Source organism: Cimex lectularius, unplaced genomic scaffold (genome assembly GCF_000648675.2).
Source record: "Cimex lectularius strain Harlan isolate CLEC.00 unplaced genomic scaffold, Clec_2.1 scaffold290, whole genome shotgun sequence".
NCBI lineage: Eukaryota > Metazoa > Arthropoda > Insecta > Hemiptera > Cimicidae > Cimex > Cimex lectularius.
Genome location: NW_019394207.1, coordinates 54,654 through 71,793, shown reverse-complemented (window position 1 = coordinate 71,793; position 17,140 = coordinate 54,654). Strand labels below are relative to the sequence as shown.

At 34.4% G+C, this 17,140-nt stretch overlaps 1 protein-coding gene across 1 annotated transcript; it reads left to right on the top strand.

The window, feature by feature from the left end:
- Positions 1-9,832: 9,832 nt before the first annotated feature.
- LOC106668567 lies at positions 9,833-14,573 on the top strand. The gene is made up of 2 exons (XM_014397460.2): positions 9,833-10,183; positions 13,873-14,573. The coding sequence occupies exons 1-2, from the start codon at positions 10,074-10,076 to the stop codon at positions 14,081-14,083; spliced, it is 321 nt and encodes a 106-aa protein (XP_014252946.1). The 5' UTR covers positions 9,833-10,073; the 3' UTR covers positions 14,084-14,573.
- The last annotated feature ends 2,567 nt before the right edge of the window (positions 14,574-17,140 follow it).

The window sequence follows — 17,140 nt, the reverse complement described above, 5'->3', positions numbered from 1 at the left end:
TAACAACTTTTACACACCAAAAGCATCCAGCAACGTCCCAAGAACATGAGAACACATTTCTTTCTTCTGCCATCATTGTATGGCAAACTTATTTGTCTGTATGTATCTTCATGAACGTATCTCAGTTGTGTAACTAGGGCATTAGATTTTAAAATAAATATACGAGGGTGATTAGGTTTTAAAATAAATAAAAAATTATAAATAAAATAAACTGTCAGCGCGACTCTTTCAGCAGGGGGACTGTGCTCTTTTCTTGGAAATTCAAACCAGTTCCATTCTAATCGCTTTAATAACCTACATTAGGGGTCGAAACGTGACTTACGCCGGTTCTTTGGTATCATCTAATATTAAATTGTCAGAATGGCCAGTTATTTAGACAACCTTGTTTATATTACAAGAACCAGTAGTGCAGTATGCCTAATGGGGTTTTCTCACAGACGCCATCTTTTATCGCCCAACTCGGGTACTAATTTCCCTACCCATTCACGCTTCCTTTTGGGACGCTGCTGTGCTTTTTTGATTTAAAAACCTGTTTTGTACAAAGAAAAAAATCGAAAATAGCTTGTGTTTCAGTTTTTCAACCTTATGGAGCCTTACTTCTTTTTGATTGTGTCCATCCTGATTTTGTGGAACTCTATAATAAGTTGATGGGCAGGAAGTAAATTGTCATGTCCTTAATGTGCTGTTTATTGTGGAAAAGACAATTTACTTTCTACCCATCTACCTATCATGGAACCTTATTAAAAAGAAAACATAAGGAATTAAACTTGGAAAATCAGATTTTTAGTGGTTAATAGCCAGCTTAAAGATTAATATTAGGTTCAAAATTACTATTCTCGACTTTGTTTATTTTCTCGTCGATGAATGTACGCATGAATGAATAACACAAAATTGGTTTTTACTCCCTGGAGCACGTATTGCAAATCGCCCCAGTAGATTATTGGAACCTACAAAGCAAACAGATCCATAGTCAGCGCAGGATGGCTATTATAGGATTTACTGGATAGGAAGGAGGTCGGAAATTGGCAGGGATTGGAAAAATAGTTCAAATATTTAGGCATAAGCACGGAAAAGAGGACGGAAGGCTATGTGGAAACATCAAACACTAGGTCAGTAATCTTCTAAATCTGCTTTTAACCTAATTGTGCTCCTGTATCCATTCGTTATACAATATATCATTTTCACATTGTCTCACTAACACAAGTTAACCCTAAAAAAGTGAATATGTGATTAGTAAAATAATATCGTACGAATTTGATTAATATGAAATGCAAAATTTAGACGTAAGGTTTTAAAGATACGTATGTTTATTCATACAGTTTGATATTATAATTATTTTAATATTTGGATATTTACCACGATACATATAAAACATTTTTTAAAAATATGCAATTTTCAAACTCGGATGGTTTCACTATGTTATGTTGTGACACTGATTGTGAAACAGTTTTCTTTATCTTTTTTCTATTATGAGTTCTGTGGTTCTATGCGAATTTTTATTGAATTAAAGTACAGCCGTTTTTGGACGGAAGCGTATTGCCCTACGAAATTCCGAGTTTTACAAGTGCTTCAAGGGGGCGTCGGTGGCCGCGACGGTTGCGGTAGTATTCACGGCCCTGCATTCGAACCCGACATACTTACAAAGGGCCTTTTTTTTCGAAATCATCGGCCCTCCAAGGGTACATATAACCTCACGGTTGAAATAGTCTCGTTAAAATAAAAATAACTAATAATTTTTTAAATGTTGTGAATCAAATAAGCTGACCTATGGACCTATTCCATAACCTTCAAATAAATGCAAAACAAAGACAGAAAACTATTTTAAAAAAAATTATATTCGCCTGAAATTTTTAAGCTGTTTACTAGTAGTTGAGATATTCAGCATTCCAACAATTGTAATCGGGGTGATATTGGCTGAAAGTCAATGGAATGAATTTTTGAAAAACAGACATAGGATAAGGAAAAAATTGCCTAAAAAAATTGAGGTTTTTGTTTTTCTTTTTGTGTTATTTTTCTCGCTTAAATTGACATGAAATCAAAATATTGTAGGCATATACTAAAATAGAGATATTCAGAATTCCAACGATTGTAATAACGATGAATTTCGATAAAATTCAGTGGAGAGAGTTTCTGAATTTTAACTGAACATCGAAGAAGAAAACAAAAATTCTTCCCTAAAATAAAAGGTTTGAATTGTTTTGTCTATCTTTTTCTCACATAAATTGATATAAAATCATAATATTGTTGACAGACTAAAATAAGAGAAATTCACATTTGCAAAGAATTTAATAACGAATTGGTAAAAACTCAGTGGAGATATGAATTTTTGAGTGGAATACCGGACATCGAAAAAGAAAAAATTCGCTTCCCGAAAAGTTTGATGAGTTTTTTCTTTTTAATTTTATCTATATTTTTCTCACTTAAATTGACAGAAAATGAAAATATTGCTGACAGACAGAAATAGGAGAAATTTAGCTTATGAAAGATTGTAGCATGGACGTTGGTTTTATCTGAAGGGTTATGAATATTTATGCGGAACAGTGGAAAACGGTAAAAAAAATTGCCCCATGCTAATCAAGCCCAAAAATGTCTCTTTTATTACTATAGAATTCGTGTTTGAGAGTTGAAAGTTTGCATAAAACGAATCTTAATTTTTGGATTTTTGACTTAATTTGGGTTTTTAGTTAACCTCCTTCCGATCCTCTTCAACTTAATTATGAATTGTATGTCGCTCTAAACTTTTCTGCATGTGTCTTCGTTGATTTATCAACTTTTTATGTACCTAATCAATACCATTCATACCTTCAAATACCATCCTCCGTATTATTTTTTATCCATGTTAAAAAAACAAAAAACAAATTGACTGCTATACCATAGACTCGAAATATATGAAGAAAAAAAGGCTGAAAAACAAATTTAATGAATGTATTTAAATTACTTAAAATATCTGTTTTTCTTGGTTCGTATGGCTCATAGGCAGGAACGTCCGACAAATGTTTAAAATTGTTCGACTTGTTTAAAAGTTTCATTAAAATTGGCGATCTCACCTTCTCTTATTCGATAAAATTGTATAGTACATTTTTAAGTATAAATATTATTCTTTGCCAGATTGTGCAATTTTATGGCGTGAGATCCATTAAGTCCAAGCTATTTGGAGTGAACCCGCCGATCCACGCCCAACGCGATGTTCCAAAGAGAACGAAAAACGTCAATTACAACACAACTTAATATTATCCTAATAAATACCGTAAGAAAATAGTTTTAAATTTGTGATCAATTTTAATACCCAATATTATTTAGGTACATGTTTAAAATACGAGGTAGATCAAAATATATTATATTATTTATGTATTTATCTCCATGTTTAATGTTGATGTTAAGTTACTGTTGTATTTAAATTTAAATTCAAATTGTGCTTTGTTTCTGTTGGGGAGAGGGGCGGTTCTTTATTGACTCGCAAACCTCCGTACCCGTTTCAAGTTATTAAATTTTGTTTTTAATAAGTGGCAAATAGTTGAGTTATTGAGAAAAAAATAAAAAGGCGAAATGAAAAAGGTACTTGGATGGATGACGACTCGCTTTCCAAACAAATCAAAATAAGCGGTGTTGATATGGAGGTTACTGGTGGGTTCGACGCCGACAGACACAGAACGACAGAAGGTGCCTGTAGAGCCGGATGACGATCAGTTAGCGAGTGGTCCGTGAGGTAATGACGACACGGTGACGATGACGAAATTGATGGTGAATATCGCCCCAAAATCGATATTAGGTTCGATAAATAATCGATTTTGTAGGCGGTGGGTCTTGTGCTGGCTCAAGCAAGCGAGAGACTGACTTGCTTCCGTGCAAAGGCATTATCGCTTGCCAAAATAAAAACGAGACGGCGCTTAATAATAGTAATAATAAAGTGAAATAATTGAATTTAATTAAATAAATAACAATTTAATTAAACACTCATCTAAATTTAATTTATAATAAAATAAAAGTAAAATATGTAATTGCTTATACCCGGCTGAAAAGCACCATGACGATCAACCCAAACTCTTTTCTTCGGGACATCCCTGCTCATACTTGTACTCAGTAATATTTTGGAAAAATGTTCTAAAAAAAGAATTGTTGATTTTCTTTCTGATAACAAAATAATTGCTCAAAACCAATATGAAATTTAATCATGAAAATCTGAAAAAAGTGCACTTTTTGAGGCTTCTGATTTTATATCAGAGCTCTTGACAATAAAAATAGTCATAGTATTTTTCTTGGATATCTCAAAGGAGTTTGACTAACTACCAAACAATTTTGCTCTCAAATAATGTACTAGTTTACCGACCGATTGTTAAATTTTTGAGAGAGGTCGGAAACCAACTGTAAAGTATATGAAATTTGTCTGGAACGTGCAACGCAATTCCCCTATCCTTTTCCTGTGAATATTCAGAGAAGTAGATAAACAATAAAAAGTTAAAACATCAACTACAGAAATGGTATGAATGGCTATGGTTAATTAGGCTAATGCAAAAAAAAGAAAAGAAAAAAGTGTTTGTTTCTGTAGATCATGCAGTATTGCTTGAAAATCTTTTCAATAATGGTATCAAACGATCAGTTTATAATTGCATTAAATCTTATTTCTTAAATATGTTTCAATAAACAAAAATAAGCCAAACTTTTAGCAATCGTACTCATAGTAATTGTGATGTTTCGCAGGGAGGTGATTTAGGCTCTCTACTATTTTTAATTTACATTAATGTCTTGCTTAAACTAAAACTTAATGGTAAAATATTGCGATTCACTGATGATAAGGCTATACTTTTTCTGGCAAGAATTATAATGATATAATGAAATATATTCACGTTGAAATAATGGTAATTAAAAAATGGTTAGAGGGTAATTTTTTACTTTTAAATGGACATAAACCAAAAATCTCTTAAATCAAAACAACTTAAATCAAAACGTAGTATTACATTCTTGTGTAAATTCATTTAACTGTAATTGCGCGATTACACCATTTTCTAAGAAAATTAAATTTTTAGAAATATTTTTTGATAATCAATTAAACTTTAAGTTTCATATTGATCCTTTGGTAAAAAAATTTTAGAAAATTATTTTGTAAATTTAAAATTTTAAGAAATATTCTTCAGTCAGATTTAATGAGGTCTGTTCGTTTTGCATTAGCATATTCCAATATTTTATTTTCTCAATTTCCCCAATAATTATTGATCAAAATTCTTCAGTCAAAATATTGCTAAATAAACATAGTACATGCATAAAACAACTCTACATTGATTTTAATTAAAGTGTTAAAAGTCGAACATTTATTTTTGGTGTATTCATGTCATTCTTATTTATAAGCATAAACGTTTACCCATTATGGACATCAATTACACTACAAGAACAAATGCGTTAATAAAATTTATTGTTCCTAAAGTAAACACTTCCATGCATTATAACAATACATGTAATGGAGGATTTATATATCAAAACAAAACTGATATAAATTCCTTGTCTTTTTATGATTAATTCAAATTTTTTAAGAAGATATATAATAGAAGAAGAGAAATTTTTAAAAGTAATATACTAATAAAATAATTATTTAAAAAATACTTAAAATGTCAATAGTCAAGTAAATTGAATGTATACTAGTATCACTAATTTGTATAAATTGTTTGTTTATTTTTGTAATGTATAAACCTATTTTTTTGTTTGTGTGTTTTGTGTGATGATAATATCATTAATGAAATTCAATATCGATAACATACGTATATCATCATCACATCACACATTGATGATCTCTAATCACAGTCACTAAACACCACACATTTTTATTTTTTATTTTTATTTTTTTACGAGGGTTCGCTGTAGAAGAGGTCATATAAACCCTCAGGGTGCCGGTGTTTTTGAATAAAAAATCCATTTGTAAGTATGTCGGGTTCGAATGCAGGGCCGCTGGATTCGAACCCGGGACCTTCACCTTACAGTGATGAGCGCCTTGTCAACGCCTAAACCGTTGCGGCCACCGACGACCCCTCCAGTATTAAACTATTTATGTGTTCACAACTCCTGCTCTCGAGCACAAGTTAAACTTACTGAGAGCAGGCTGTTCATTTTACATTATTTTGTTCTACATTATCGTTTAATATTGTTTTTTTTTTTTTTCAGAATAATATATTCAATATACAGCAAATAATTTATTTTTTGTCTTTTTGCGATACTCAGCCACCACGAAGCGTCAGACGTCTGAAAAGAAAATGAAATATTTATTTTTAAAAAAGTAGTAAAAATGAATGTGAACTCTGGCCGGAAAAATATTTTTTTACCTTGGTTGTACATCTCGTGTTTGTTATTACGTTGTTTCAAAAAGGCTTTTACTATTCTTGAAGCATAAATCCATTAAAAGTGATTGAATTTGTCAATGAACATTAATTTGCAATTCCATGAATGTATTAATTGTTTGCACGCTCGATTGGAATTGAAGTAAAACAGCAGGAAGTTATTGCAGTTGTCTATTTAAGAGCTGACGTGAAAAGCCCGGAGAGACAGGATAAGCTTTATTAAAAGTCACTGGAACGGGAATTTTTAACAATAACCGACAGGCGGGGCGCAAAAGTTGCAGGCCTTTTAAGATCTCGATTAAAATAAATAATAAAAAAAGGCAAAAATGTAATAAATAGGGGTCGTTTTATTTCATATGGTGATGGGGAAGGGTGACCAGGTGGAGGACTGGTATCCCGGTGGCCGGGCACAATTACAGTTACATTCATGCGCCACCTTGGCCGGGGGTTGTTACAGCCCCCAATATGCATATTAACTTAATTTGCTACGGCTCGATGACTGTCAGAAAACAACGGGAGAACGTTAAATGCATGCGGACGTACGTTCCTTTTGTCCTCGTTTAACGAATCCCTAAGGTGGCCCAAGGAAATTAATAATGCACACGAGCTTCGCCTCATTAATCAACGCCCACCCAGAAAATAGAGTTTTCCCCCTCTGAGCACGAACATTGTTTTCACCCGATATACTTTTAATCGCGTCATCGAGTAATGGTTTCGCTTCACCCGAGGCGACATCAATAATTCTTTGTAAAAAGTAGTCAAGTCTGTTGACTTACCCTATTTCGAATTAAGGTAAAGAAAAATTGAAATTTTTTGTTACCTGGGAACGTATTAACTCCATTAATACGGAAAGAGAAAATCCGAATAATAAAATTTTCCTGGAGGTTGTTTCATTCCCTTTCTATACAAAGTTAAATTGATAAAATAATTTATGTATATATTGGCTAGTAAATTAAGTCCGTAATTCTATTTTTTGTGTATCAAGATCACTGTCGATAGGTGCTCTCGGTGGACCTGATTTTTAGAACAAGGGCCATTCCCACACGATTAAGATTAATTCTTGGAAGGAGACTGGGTTATTTATCAATATTTCTTAATAGTTATGATATTTTTGTGTCTCTAGCATGTGTTGAGAGTGATTGAATTTATTAGCGAGAATGAGTAGTGTGATAGGGTGGATGACGAAATGTTGAGTATCCCATGGTCCTCAATTAGACTAGTTATATAATAGGTTTAAAGAGTGATGGATCGATATCGAGTACTCCATCTTAACTGAGTGAATGGTATCTATGTAAGAGTGAGTGTGATTGTGAATGGATTTAATATGAAAATATAAACCAAAAAAAAAAAAAAAATCCCCTGTTTCAGCCGAGACGATTAACTGGTTCATAAATTAAAGAGTGATGGATCGATATCGAGTACTCCATCTTAACTGAGTGAATGGTATCTATGTAAGAGTGAGTGTGATTGTGAATGGATTTAATATGAAAATATAAACCAAAAAAAAAAAAAAAAAGAAAGAATGGATTTAGGAACTGATTGCGTTCGATCCTGAAATGATCTAGATGTCGAAAGCACCCGAGTCCAACCTCGTCCAACCGGATAAGACTGAGGTCTGACCCCGGACTGCCAACACCCGGGGTGAGGGTCAACTCAGTACAAGTGTATGCATATGTACATGCTTGTTTAGATTTGAGCATAAATCAGTAATAACTAATAATTCGATTTTATCCTTCTTGGGAAAATAAAGTATTTTCGTCATTTAGTGGTTTTTATTACCGCAAAGGGAAAGACTGAACTCGGACTATTAGGAAAATTTGTGATAGGTATGGTGATGACGCTTTTCGAGCAAGTACCGTCCGTAAGTGGTTTGCTCTACATCTATTAGTGATGAACAAATTCAATATTTGTAACAAATAACCCAAACTTAACGACACGAGACAATGCAAAGACAATTAAATTATTTCATACACACGTTTCAACACATCTGAGAGAAGCTGGAGTGTTTGTAAGAACAGACAGAATCTCCATCTGCATTTCCAAACAAAAATAACCCATTTTTAAAAAGGTTGATAACTGGGGATGAAAAGTGACCCCTTTGTGACATTGTTTAGAAAAGAGAATCCTCGGAAAGACGCAGCAACCCAGCATTAACACTCCAAAAACCGGATGACGTACCAAGAAGGTAATGTGTATTTTGTGGATTTGGTATTGGCTAATCGCAATGGGATTGATTTCCACCAGGGATCCCACCCGGACGTGTATTTATTTACATTGCTTTAGCTTGGCTTGTATATGCCTTCCGAACCACCGTATTGCAAAACTTTATTTCATTTGGTAAATGCAGAAAACATAGGGGGTGTCATCGCTCAAAAATCTGCCTTCCGTTCGGGAAGAACGGAATTACGAAATTACATGGAAGATGGCAACAGGCACTGAAACAAAGTGGTTCTTACATTGTTGATCAAATTTGTTTACAAGAACCAGAAATCTTCATAGAATTTATCACTAAGCAACGCAATAAACTTATTTTAAGATCCAATATGTTCTGTATACCTTATTGGTGACACAGACGAGGGTCATGGTTAGAAATCCCCGTGAGATTTAGAAGGCATGTCGACCTAAATGGCACCGCTGGAAAACAACTCAGAAGGTTACAGTTAAGCTAGTGACAGAGTTTCAAAACTATAATAATTGTGTTAACGAGTGTTAATTAACATTGTATATAAAAGTGTAATATGTCGATCTAGACGGAAGCGGTGGAAAACAGCTCAGACGTATAAAATTTGTAAGCTAATGACAGGGCACATAAAATTATACTAACTGTGCTTATGTGCATTAATTGAGTGTATTAATTCACATGGCATATAAAAGTGTAATAAAAAGCCTTATTGGTAGCCCAGATACTGATAGCCGTGGCTAGAAAATGCTGTGACATCTATCTTTTTAAATTAAAAATAGTTAATTTGACAGATGAAAGCTATATTATAGTTTTATCCACTATGCCACTAACTAACAAATTATAATTGTTTGAGTCGTTTTCCACAATTTAAATTTAAATTTAAATACAACAGTGTTATACAATTTCAGCAAAGAGAGGGAACTAGAGTGGTTTTACAAATTTGAAATTAAAAAATGTAAAATTAAACATGGAGATTAATGCATTATATAGATTTTGATTTACCTCCTATTTTAAATATGTACCAAAAATAATTTGATGTACAAATTAATTAATTGTACTAGTAATTTATTACATTATTTTAATTTTAAATTTTATAAATTATTGAATAAAAAGATATAAATCAATTACTAATTCAAAATTATTTACTTACAGTATTTATTAGATAATATTTAGTTGCGTTGTAACTACCGTTTTTCACACGTTCAAAATTTAGCGGCAGTAAAATCAGTTTAACAATGTAACGAAAAACGGGCGCTTAACCGTTAGGGTTGGGGGAAAAAAAATATATATATATATAAGTTACATCCGCAACAGCTGCTTCTGTCACCATAATAGATCCTGCAGACTCAGCGAAGGATACATTAGACCCTCTCCCACCATTTTTGAAGACTTTACTCGGACCCAGACTCGGAGTTGAACCGCATCTTAATCATGACCTCGTCCTAATTTTTATTTTACAAGTTATTCATTTTTATGTAAAGTTAATTGTAAACTTTAATGATATATAATAAATAAATCTTTCTTAAAAACGAGTGTCGTTGAGTTAAATTTATAACTGGCGCAGTCGCATGGGACTAGATTCACGGGAACAGTGTACATGTTACCGCGATCTACAAGACCTACCACATCCTTCTTGCTGTGAAGAAACTGTGATGTGCAACTCTGCAAACTACGTTCTGTAAGTTTAATTCACAATTGAGCAATTAATCACACAATTAAACAAACTTTCTATAACAGACATTAGTGTACGTAACATGGCGTCGCTAACAGAAATAAAAGTATTCACTGATAGTATTCCGAACTATGACGGAAATCCGAAAAAACTAGCACATTTTATCAAAGAAGTCGAAGAATTTTGAATTCAATCGTTCCCACAATCAACGAGCTTGCAAGAAGAAGTGTTTTCCGCGCGATTAAAGGAAAATTAAACGGAAGAGCGGCAGAAATCCTCCAAGATTCAGATTTTGCAGTTGGAATACACTAAAAAATTTTCTAATAACAAAATTTTCAATCACTCAAAATTCTCATAGTTTATTATTCGAAATATTAAACTCTAAATACACAAAAGATTAGACTATGTTAAAGAAACAATAGAAAAGTTCAGAACTTACAAATCCAAACTTTACACGGAAAATAACGCCAACGCCAATACTATCGGAGATTACAATGAAAAACTAATAGTTTTACATGTAATATCTGGTCTCAGAGATCCCTGGCGAAATGATTTGGCCACCAGAAACCCACAAACACTGATGGTCATTGAGATATTATTACGAAATGACTTTCAATGCGTAAAAAGTAACCAAGCAACAATAACACCACAAACTCAATCACCAAAATCGCCCACCTTTCCCTCAAAACTATCAAACCCGTCAACTATATTCTCAAAACCGCCAACTTTACAATCAGAGCCAACACTCACACCAAAACCGACAACCTTCGCAATATAACACAAAACCATCACTACCCCCAGTAACACCAATGAGCATATCAACAAGGAACACTTCCCACAATCCCAATTTTGGCCAACACACGGGAAAACAGTCAAACCCCGATCAGAACTCTTTTTTAGAAGTAGGCCAAACTTCACAAGAAGATTTCACATAATGAACATTGAACGCGACAAGAACGACGAACTTCCGTATATAGTCGACAAAAAGACAAATTTTAAAATCCTAATCGACACTGGAAGTACGAGGTCGTTCATAAATCCAGAAATAGCAAAAAAACATTTCAACACTAAAATAAAATATAAGCCATTTGAAGTGATCTCCACTCATGGCTCTTCAAGGGAAAATTACAGTGCACTTCTGAATTCAAACGATCTCTCAATCGCTGAGAAATCAGGCCTTGAATTCTTTATGTTTAATTTTCCAAAGTTTGACCTATTACTAGGGACAGACAATATTAAAATTCTAAAAGCAAAAATTGATCTTTCCAAAACTAAAATAAAGATACAGGGGAAAGAATCCTCAATTGCTTATATTAAAACTTCGGATGATGCCGACTCTAGGGACGAACAATCCGATTCGACCCAGAACATCACACAAACCGGATTGCTAATAGAGGCAAATTCCGAAAAAATCATCCCCATTAAAATGAAAAATGTATGTAACGGACAAGCATTATTGAGAAATATTAAAATAAATGAATTAGAAAACCCTGAGGGTTTGATAAACATAAAACACAGCTCTTTGTGTGGTGAAAAACGATACAGAAAAGGATATGGAAATAATTGAAAGTTATCACATCGGAAAGACAAATCATAGAGGAATAGAAGAAACATATAACCAAATAAAAAACAAATATTACTGGCCAAACATAAAAACCCATATTTGAAATTATATCAATAGATGCGAGTTGTGTCTGAAGAAAAAAACGACAGAACGCCCCTCAACCTTGAACTGAATGTCACCCCCACACCCACACGACCTAACGAAATAATCCGCATCGACATTTTTACAGTGGACGGAAACAAATTTCTCACGACCATAGACGCTTTCTCACGTCTTGCTCAAGCGTATAAACTTAACAATTCGCAGGTCGTCGAAATAACACACAAATTAATCAAGCATTTCACACTTTACGGCATACGGAAGAAAATCGTTATCGATAATGGCGTGCAATTCAATCACTCACTTGTCAAAGAATTACTTAATGTCTACAAAATCGACACACATTTTAACAGCACACAACATCCACGATCAAATGGGATGACAGAACGACTACACTCCACAATCGTAGAAAACATACGATTACTCAAAAATAGAGACGAATTCAACGATCAGAATATGGAAGACAAAATGAATTACACCATATTCGCTTACAACACGACACATTCTGCCACAAAGCACACCACTTGTAATCCACAGTGGCCATATAAATTGAGACTCCCTACTAGATATAAATATAGACGAGCAATTAACTAACGACTACATAGCAAACCACAGAGAACGAACTGAATTATTATACGACAGAATTAAGCCAAATCAACAAAGAGAAATCTATTAACAAACGGAACGAAAACAGGGAAACCCTCCCTGAAATTCCCAAAGACGTTTACGTGCGAAACGCACAAAAACAGAGCAAAACCAAAGACCGTTACAAACCGGAACAGATAGATACTGTTAACAAAGAATTAAAAACCGCAAAAATAAAGACCCAACACCACAACACAAAAGGCAAAATTCATTTACAAAATATAAAACGACCTAGGAAAACGGGTAACTAAGAAACAAATCTGTTCCAGGATACTGCTCTTGGCAGTCACATCGGGAGCGATAATAACGGACATCACAACTCATACCTATAGACCTAGGCATTGCAAAAGTACAGACGTCCCACCACGTTTTAATACATTTTTTTAAACTAAACCACTTTTTAAATCAACTACACGTCCTTGACGAAAACTATCGCTCGACGCTGTTGTACCAACAAGGAATATTAATACGCGGGACTAGTACGTTAACCGATGGGGGCCACTCTAACTAGCTACTGTAAAATAATTAACTACACTAGAGAAATTATAAGAGATAAATTAGAATTTATCAACCCACAAGGAAATATTATTAAAGATAGATTTAAGAGAGGAATTATAAACGGTCTCGGAACAATAATTAAATTTATAACCAGTAACTTAGATAACAACGATAAAGAAAGATTCGAAAAAATTATTAAATATTTAAATTCACACCAACAAGATATGCAATCACAAATAAATGCTCAATACTCACTAAACTCAGAAATCATAAAAGAATACAACAAAACACTGCAAACTATAAACCAGAATAATCACGAGATTGCTAAGAAGATATTGAAACTACACGAGAACATTGACCATTACATGGATTTAAACAGACAACATAATATCTTAAATCAAATACAGATTCTATGTCACATTATATTAAACATATTACAGGATATAAAAATTTCTATAGCATTTTGTAAATTAAAACATTACACCCCAGCATAATTTCCCCATCCGAACTATTTTATGAACTAAATAAAATTTCTCCTTACTATGGAAATAGATTACCTTTCGAAGTTCACCCACAAAACATAAGGAGGAAATTATCAAAGTCAATTGTATTATCAAACCTACAGAAATTGTATATTTATTAGAAATACCTAATGTACAAGATATAAACTTCCGACTATATGAAATGTACCCCGTAGCTGCCAAGTACAGAGAAAGCTTTGTAACTATACTTCCAAATCTTAAATATTTACGCAAACCACAATCGGGGTCTTGAGAAAACGCAAATAATTACACTAAAGAGTACTTGTACTAAAAAATTGCATATGTACACTTTTGCACTCCTGATTTAATAACTTACACAAACGCTCAATGTGAATTGAACCTGTTAGAAAATGGCAGTACAGAACTTTGCAGCTACACAACACTGGACATCTCTCCAACCACTTGGAGTGGATACCACAAATCAACCAGTATCTGGCAACTTTCCCCACAGGAGAACGTTTAAAAATCATCGACCAGGACATCGCCGAGGAGAAACCACTACAAGGAGTCTTCCTCATCAATCCAAACAACAGTCGAAATATCGAGGAAAACACCTGAAACACGAGACTAGTTCCTTTGGGCAACCAAACATCTTGGCAAACGTTGATTTAAATTTCCACATCACTCAGATGTCAAAGTTCAAAGTACATCTTGAGGAATTGAATCTGCAAAACACACCATCCAACGTCATCGTGGATCGTAAAAACAACGTTTTCTTAACTGCAATGAGTTCCAGCAATCTGGCAATCATCATAATATTGATCATCGCAGTGACTTTAATCACCACCATGGCTTGGACACGATTCAAAAAGATGACAACAGACTTCACCGGGCCACCCGAGGATGAAATCCGCCAAATTCAAGAATTTCCAGGAAAATTCCCGAACTAGGGGGTGGAGGAGTTACATCCGGAACGGCTGCTTCTGTCATCATAATAGATCCTGCAGACTCAGCAACTCTACAGAGGCTATATTAGACCCTCTCCCACCATTTTTGATGTCTTTACTCGGACTCAGACTCGGAGTTGAACCGCATCTTAATCCCGAGCTCGTCCTAATTTTTATTTTACAAGTTATTCATTTTGATGTAAAGTTAATTGTAAACTTTAATGATATATAATAAATAAATCTTTTTTCGAGAAGCTTGTTCTTATTTTAAAAAAAATCATTAGAGGTCAATCAAACATAATCATCTTTTGAATTTTCAAATAATTTAATATGGCTTGATCGTTCTCCATAGATAGACTATCCTTTTTCGGGGAAGCAACAGTTCTCCACGTTTGGTCATTTTGTCTCATTTTAAAACAAAACGAAAACCACACCAATGATTTGCATAGCTGACAGGTGCTCGCATTATCATGGGTAAGAAATAACTGAAAGCATAATAAAGCTTAAAAGGCTTAATCTTGGGTTCATCTGAAAATATCTTAAGGCCCTGACTGTACGTTCTTCAGGATTTGTCCAGACTCTTTCACGGCTGTCCGGACTGTTAAGGTTTCATCTCATCAGTGAATTATTTCTTCTTTGAGACGAAGAAATCCTACGTGTGGGTCCAACAGGCTTTCATCGAGTCTGGACGTTTGGGTACGCTTTGGAAACAGAAACCTTCTACGCACGTTCTCATTATTGGGTACCTGGCCCACAGATACTTTAGAGTGGATCAAATCCTCTCGCTCTCCTTTGTGGGCGTCCCCTATGGTAGCGTCATCAGTACACAACTGCAGTAAGTATATACTGCTGACATCCCTTCAAATACCGACACCATCATCCAAACATACTCTGATGACGCTACCCTTTTATCCTTCAACTCCGACCCCGTTATAGATCACTACACCTCCTTCCGCCGTCGCATCTGTCACTTTAAACTTTCACACGATTCAATATGACATAACACATAACAGAAATACTACTAGACAACAGATCCAAACTCTCCCTCGACAATAAAAACTCATATACAACTCAATACTGAATTCATTATTGGCACACGGCATATAAGATTCAGCCAAAACTTCAAATCTCTGCAATATCCAGACCCTACAATCACGAATCCTTAGATTTTGAACGCCCCATTCTATGTTTCCAACCTAACCATCAGTAACGACCTATGTGGTTCTTTCATAAAAGAAGTTGCAAGTTACAAAAAATTCCACACTAATCACAAATCCCACTCTAATCCTCACGTACAACTTCTGATCTCTTCCCAATAATCCTCATCGACTTCTAAAGAGTCCTGCTCTTAACCTAAATTAATATTAATGTTTTAGGGGCGCCATCATTGGACAGAAAAACTTGATAGTACCGATATTAGTTTCATTCTTCTTTACATTTGTTACAATGAATTAATTTGAGGTCCTAAGTGACCAAGCGGAACTACATTGAGAAACAAAGTAGTGGTCACCCTTAATATTTTTAATTATCTCTTAGGCAATACTCCATTGATCATTTTACAACAATATTTGGTCCGTTTTAATGGCGTAAAGCTTCTTTCTAATGTTCCGGTGGTTTGATGTTTTTATGTTGTACATTTGTTAGTTTCAAATTTGTTCGAGTGTTGGTTTTAAGTGATACAGATATGGATAGAATCATAACATTGTCGGAAGATGGAAGAAGTCAAGCGTATGAACGTTTTATTGTTTCGAATGTACTCCGTAATCGGCATTCTACCCCTGTTGAGATCAAGCAACGACTTCAACAAGTTAGAAATGTTAGAAAGTTTACGCACTATAAGGCGAAGATTTTCAGAAGCTGAATTACGTGCGAGAAGGCCTTCCACGGGGCCAGAACTTCTGACAAGGTGCAGAACAACTCGGTTAAGTTTCGCAAGAAATTATTGTACATTAATTGGTCTGAGCAAAATTGGACTAAAATCTTGTTTGCAGATGACTCATGGTGTTGTTCGAGAGGTTTTCTGAGGGCCGAGAGAAGATTTGGAGAAGAACAAGAGAGCGATATATCCCTGCAACAGTTTCACTCCGAAGAAGCTATGGAGGTGTTATTATGGTTTGGGCAAACATTTCTGTGGAAGGTCGCACAAACTTGATCTTCATCGAGGGTTCCCTAGCAGCTGCGCGATAAAGTGAAGATGTGTTATCAGAAGAAGTTGCTCTTCATATGCTACTAACTGGCGACGATTATTTTTACGCATGACAATCGTGCTATCGTCCCGATTTAAACCCTATCGAACACCTTTGGACTTTAGAGTTGTCAAAGAAGGCAAAAAGTCACACCCAGTGATGCCAGAGAGCTTGCAGGAATTCAGAATGGCGCTGTTGGAGGGTATGAAAATATTCCAAAGCACTACATTCAAAAGTCGATGCCACGACGAATGCAAGCTGTGATCAACCAAGAGAAGGAAATACTCCGTACTGAATTGAATATATTCTTCATTGTTTCCATAGGAACTTTTTTAGTAAAATTGTTTTACTCAGTTTAATTTTTATTTACTTTTTTATTTAGGTATATATTATATTTTTCTTTAACCATATCCAGTAAACAAAAAACAATTATAACGACTGCAAGTATTTAGTAAAAAAAATGAGGGTGGCCACTTTTTTTTGCCTCTCAGTGTATGTAAAGATTAACAAGAAGTGCAAAAGAGTTTACTCTCCCACTTCGC

Excerpts from the sequence above, each read along its gene's own strand:
- LOC106668567 (XM_014397460.2), top strand. The coding sequence starts at position 10,074 with ATGGGACTAGATTCACGGGAACAGTGTACATGTTACCGCGATCTACAA. Across the intron at positions 10,184-13,872 it reads AACTCTGCAAACTACGTTCT|AAAATGGCAGTACAGAACTT; the intron begins GTAAGTTTAATT and ends TGAACCTGTTAG.